Source organism: Hermetia illucens, chromosome 4 (assembly GCF_905115235.1).
Source record: "Hermetia illucens chromosome 4, iHerIll2.2.curated.20191125, whole genome shotgun sequence".
In the NCBI taxonomy this organism is placed as follows: domain Eukaryota; kingdom Metazoa; phylum Arthropoda; class Insecta; order Diptera; family Stratiomyidae; genus Hermetia; species Hermetia illucens.
Genome location: NC_051852.1, coordinates 29,553,347 through 29,559,434, shown reverse-complemented (window position 1 = coordinate 29,559,434; position 6,088 = coordinate 29,553,347). Strand labels below are relative to the sequence as shown.

The window sequence follows — 6,088 nt, the reverse complement described above, 5'->3', positions numbered from 1 at the left end:
GTGATTTTCGATCTTAGATTGGATAAACTGGGTAATGGTGTCAAAGTTGTAGTCCCCTATCTTTATTATGAGACTTCGATACACTCAAAGGTTTCAAATTCAGGCCTATTAATATGCCTGAAACGATAATGGCGACCCACAAGTATTCCGGTACCACCTCCCCCATCACAATTTCGTCTATCGTTCCTCACGAATTCAAAATCCTTGAATGTTATCGAATGCCTCGGATTGAGGTGGGTTTCTGAAATCAAGACTATGTCAGGCTGTTGTCTGGCAGCGAAATCAATTAGCTCCGCTCTTCGATGGATTCCTACGATGGAATTCACATTAATCGCGATGATCCGGAGACCATCCAGTGGTACCGCTGTGACTGCAGACCTAGCAGCGGGCATGCTGTTTGTGTAAATATTCTGTTATGCTATTTATTTTTGTATTGTGTACGTGTAGCGTATGCTGCATGTTTTCACACATGGTTAGTATTTTATTGAGGATAGTGTTCATCCCGCCACTTGCATCTTGTTGGGGCTTCTTAGCTCCCCCTTGTCGAACTACTTCTGCAAATGGGATCTCCGAGACGATTGGTGCCGAAGGGACGGTACCATCCAACGCCGCTGACACCTTCGTTTTTTGGGCCGATCTCGGTGCTTTCTGCCTTGTGACCTTAACATTGCGGTATGCAGGACATCCACGGTATGAAGCCGGATGCCCTCCGCTTCCGCAGTTAACACAGAAAGTTTTTTCCTTGCCATCTGCTTCAGTCAGCGAACATTCAGCTGCGGTATGGTCTTTCCCGCACTTTACACATCGTAAGGTCATTTGACAGTTCACTGCCGAGTGACCATAGCGCTGGCATCTTCGACACTGGACTATTTCGCCCCTTAGCAGGCGCTCAAAACGAATGGCCTGGTAATTAAGCGACCTGATGCCGATCAGATCGCTTCCCCGGCTCTCCGGGCTTATCTGCACGAGGAAGTGCGGCAGGATTTGTTTTTCCAAAACGGACCTCCTCGTACTAAACCGTGACACTGAGAGGAACTTAACCTCAGTTCCCGTCTCCCGGAGCATTTTGAGCACCTCATCGGGCTCTTCCTCCGCATCCAAGCCTTTCAGAAGGAAGGTTTGCACCTTCTCTTCCTTTGGAGTGTAGGTGAAGTGAGGAGCCTTCACTCGCTCGAGGACCTCCCGTGCTTTTTTGTAATCTGCAATTTTATTGCATTTGACTTGGGCTCTCTCGGCCCCCGTCTTTTTAATAACAAAATTTGAGAGCCCCGCGCTCCTATTAAGTAGAGTGGCTAAATCTCTACCACCTAATTTATAAACATTAATGGGGGGCACCCTTTCCCCCTTTTCTTTATTTCGGGTGCTAATTGTATCCCCAGTCGGACCATCTTTTAAATTTTCACTCGTGCTTGCATTATTTTTTAAATTTTCACTCGTACTTGCATCATTTTTAACATTATTTAATATTTTTTCTTGAGTTTTGTTTTTTTTCTTTAATTTTTTGGAAACATAGACCAAAAACTCACCCAATTTTCCATCTTCACTATTGCAACTTGCCTGGTTAGCATCCTCTTCTGGGACATTTCCATCGCCACCGTTGTCGCCGACTCTCGTATCGTCTGCTTTACTGCTCTCTATGTCCTCCATACGGACAGATTCGCTGTCGAGAACTTGTTCGCCCTCAAGGCAGCTTAACCTTTTTTCTGGCTACCTTTGGAGACGGCGGGCCCGCCTCCCCAGCCATTAGCTGCTCTGTAAGCTTTTCATTTTTTTTTTAAAATGTTGTCATTTGCTTTTTGAAATCTTCGAGTGTCTTCGCCAGCTCGCCATTTCTTCTTTCAAGATTGGCTATCCTCACTTTGGCTATTTTCAAATCTGGATCCTCCTCGTTGCGGACTCCACGACCGATCCGAGTGCCCCTAGGCCTTATGGTGGGGGGCCGGTCTGGTCCGCCACCCGCCAGCGGCTCGCCGCTCATTCCCGCCAAGCCAAAAAAAACGAATTTTTTCTCAAAACTTTTTAAGGAAAAGTAACTTAGATAATAACTCAAAAGTAAATTAGTTTCAATTAAGTTTTAAATTATATATTATTAATTAGGTAATATAAGTATCTTTTTATATTCTTGATAAAAGTTAATTTAATTTCAATTTTAAATTATTTTTATTAATAATATCAATTTGTAGACAAGTCCGTTCTCTACAAATGTCAGCCTACTTCTGATCCTAAATGGTTGGCTAGTTAGTGCTGGCATCGGAATTTAAAAAGTGGTCCTGTGGGGTAGGGTCGGAACGGCGGGTGAGACCACCTTTTTCCTTGTCGGGATTTTTCCAGCATAGGAATATTAACAGTTTAAAAAATTAACATTTGTTCTAAGAAGCTTCTGTTAATTCAAAACAAATTAAAAACTAATTTTGGATAGATATCAATCAATTTGATGTCATGTATTTGAAACAGTCTTGGCTAAGCCAACGCTGCAATTAGATAAACGAATGGATGTAATCTTCAAAATTATTAAAAAAACTAAGACCATAAAGTACCCATAAAAATGATTACTTTCTATGTGCTTTGATGAGTGTTGCATTGGATAAAAGCATATAAAACTCTCTGGACTATAATAATATGCATTGCCAGCATTTTTAATTATGGGAATGACAGAAAAGATGACAATTGCATTTGTTACAAGAAGATAGTTAATGTATGCAATATTATAGATAGAATCGGTTACTGGGAGGAATTGGGAAGATACGTACATACACACATAACTCTGATGTAAAGTAATTCTTAATTTTATAGATTAATATATCTTCGAATCAGTGTTCATCGCTAAATAGTACTGGAGGGTTTTCCTGACTCCAATTGATTTTTAAAGCGTTAGAGTCCTCATGTCCCACGTCCATTCATAGTATTAACACCTTCCAAGTGTACTGTGCAACACATGATGCATACATACTCGTACGTTTGAAACATTTTAATCACAAATAGTCGTGTCCATACATTCCCTATCAGATTGAAAATCTTTATAACTATTTAAATGAGTTGTTATTTGATGCACTTCCTCCGGTTTAATTGTTTTAAGCATGTGATGATCCTTAGATTTTCCATATAAAAGGTGTGCATTCAGTAACGCAATCTTAATTTCGAGATAGGCAGCTCCCGGTCTGAAGCTTAGAACATTTTCCGATAGTGCTGTTGAGCTATTCTGCAAAATGACTACCTTTCGTAAGAATACGATTTTCACGTTCGCTTTGGTTTTATTTATCTATGGTCTAGCGGTGACTAGTGTTAAGGTGAGTATCTAAAAGATCTATGTAAGTCAAATCTTGGAAGTAGTTTAATGGAATATTTTCTATTCAATTTCAATTCAATTACATCCTAGGCGGAGTTGGATGAAGCGCGTGCCAAAGAGTTTTTTATTAAAGTTGCTTCAGAGTGCATAACAGACGATATAAAAGAAGGTTAGCAAGACAAATTTCAAGGACCATTTGTAAAACATGGAAACCTAAATCTTAATTTCAGATGATATTGAGGCTCTGATGAAAGATGACTCTGCATCCCACGAAGGTAAATGCCTCATTGCATGTCTAATGAAAAAACTAGGCGTGGTAAGTAGACCATAATCTTCTCTATTGTTCGCCTATCCTTTATCAATCAAGAATTCTTTCTTAGCTAGAAGAAGATGGTGAGTTGAGTCCTATAAATGTCAATGATCTCAGACAGAAAATTAAGTCTTTCGGAGGCGATGCTGAGAAAGCGCTACAAATAATTACTGCTGTTGCCGATAAATGTAGTAGTTTAAAAGAAGAGGATGTGTAAGTTATATCGTTGTTTTCTTATCTGGAAGTTGACAAGTAATGTGTTTTTTTAGATGTGAAACTGCCTACCAAATTCATCTATGTGTAAGGGGAGAAATCAAAGCGATTTATGGTTAATTGGAAACTGGCAACGGACATCTGGAATTTTGGAAACGGACTGAAGTGAACCGGCGTACTCTTGAAAATTTTCTCATAGATTTGTTGTCGTATAAATAAACGTCATTGCAAACCGTTCCGAGTTTCTTTTCATTATTTGGCCTTCTAATCTGATATTCTCTACACTAATATATAGTTACTATTTACCCCTTGGTGGGGTATAGCACGTCAACCATACCCAGCTCCCCACGATTTTCTGAGATCCTTGCACTCCTTCTCTACTGTTCTCCGCCAAGTGTCCTTGGGGCAGCACATTCGTCGGCCATCATGAAGAGTTGAACTCCTATGAGGCAGATATAAGCGGTAGCAAGTAAGAAATCACTATAGTTTGGGGGAATATAGAAAGAGTCGATTTTCGAGGTTTTGGAGGAGCTCAATCTCATCGGTCTTCAAAAATCAGCGACAAATACGCCATGCAAAGCTTACGATGAAACAGAGACTACCATCATTAACTTTACTAATTGAGGTACTAAAGCTATTGGTGGGGAGGGGGGTCGAATAAAAAAATGTTGGTTTAGGGAGCAGATGGTACTGAAACAGTGCTATGTATATTCCTAAAGAGTACGACCGTAGAGAAAATATAGGAGGAGAATGCAGGGAAATGAATTCTGAAAAGCAGATGTACCCTGCCCTGCTCATTCTCACCTAAAGGTGCGGCGTTTAATTGCCTCCAGGTACGGTCATCTACCCCGGTCCTGAGTAGTTTGCCTTCCCCCTCCTACTTGCTTCTATGTTTTCAGTGATGAGAAGCCACAGAAACTTCTCTGTTTCAGTTGATGCGAGTTGGAAAGCTAGCGTCTTACCATGTGTGTTCCTGGTATATCACCCCCAACACATGCCGACAGTTTATTTCTTTTCCAACTTGTCAATTTAGGAACTATGGTCTTAAGCTCGTCCATCATGTTTTCCGTCGTGCAGTCTACCAGTGTAAGATCTGATCGAAAACGCATGCCGGTGAACAGGGGCTCATTTTTCCATTCCTCGCATGTCGCCATGACAATGAGGTTTTCGACGATTTTCTGCTCCTCACGAGTAATTATGAACAGTCGACTACTCTTCATCTCATTAGCATTTGGGATTAGTGGGAGGATTCTCCTCTTTTTGGGGTAATCTCCGTTGCTGTCCTTTTCTTTGGAATGGGTAGATGATGGCTTAGTTCTGTTCTGAGCTTTCTTCTGGTTTCAGGCCTTTCTCCAGATATCATGGGTATCATTTAGCATCTGCACCGTGAAGGTCTATTTCCTTCCTTACGTACTTTTTAAGCAGGAACTTTTGTTGGAGAAAACCACTCTCTGTGGGTAAATTTTGATATTTCTTCCACTGCTTGTCTTCACAACGGCACCCTTATTGCGTGTAGTTAACTGGTTCTCTTTATTTAGGAGTTATTGGCCGCCTGGCGTGAGCAGTTGGTTTTCGCCCTACGCGGAAAAACACCGTGAGGAGCATCGCCCTTTTTATATTACATTTCTGGATCTAGAGAAAGTGTTTGACCGTGTGCCACACAAACTCTTCTGGTATGGTCTACGCCAACATGTAGTGCCAGTAGAACTCGTGCGCTGGTTTCAGTTGCGAAAAGTAAAGTACAAAGTGTGGCGTGTGTATCAAAACCGTTTCGTATCTCTGTCGGCGCTCTCTCACCACTCCTCTCTGCTTTTGCTATGGACACCGTCACAGTCCAGCGTCCTCTACACTGCTTTATGCAAATGGTCTTTTCCTAGCGTTTAATAGTAAAAATGATCTTGAGGAACATTTCCAAAAATGGAATGATCGCCTCATTTAGCACGGTCTCACTGCAACATGGGTGAAGTGGCTATCCACAACTTGTGTTCTTTGTGATCGATGTACCAACGAACACCTGAAATTCAAAATTTACTGCAATATCATCCGCCCTGTCGCCCTCTGTCGTTCTGAGGGTTGGCGGACTAGAAGAGACAATAAACGTCGTCTTGGGATAATAGAGGCGAAGATGTTGCATTAGACTAGTGGGTTCATATGCCTTTATGGCAAGCGATCAAAAGGCTAGCCGAAACAACAGTGGACAGATACACTGAATGGGGATTTGAAAGTCTCGCGGTTGCATCCAGATCAGGCTTCTGATAGGACAAAATGGGGCAATTACG

General features: G+C 41.5%; 1 protein-coding gene across 1 annotated transcript; it reads left to right on the top strand.

The window, feature by feature from the left end:
- The first annotated feature begins 3,125 nt into the window (after positions 1-3,125).
- LOC119655236 (general odorant-binding protein 28a-like) lies at positions 3,126-4,047 on the top strand. Its single transcript, XM_038061022.1, has 5 exons — positions 3,126-3,287; positions 3,377-3,455; positions 3,517-3,602; positions 3,667-3,809; positions 3,866-4,047. Exons 1-5 carry the CDS (start codon positions 3,207-3,209, stop codon positions 3,927-3,929), a joined length of 453 nt encoding a protein of 150 aa, XP_037916950.1. The 5' UTR covers positions 3,126-3,206; the 3' UTR covers positions 3,930-4,047.
- Positions 4,048-6,088: the final 2,041 nt, after the last annotated feature.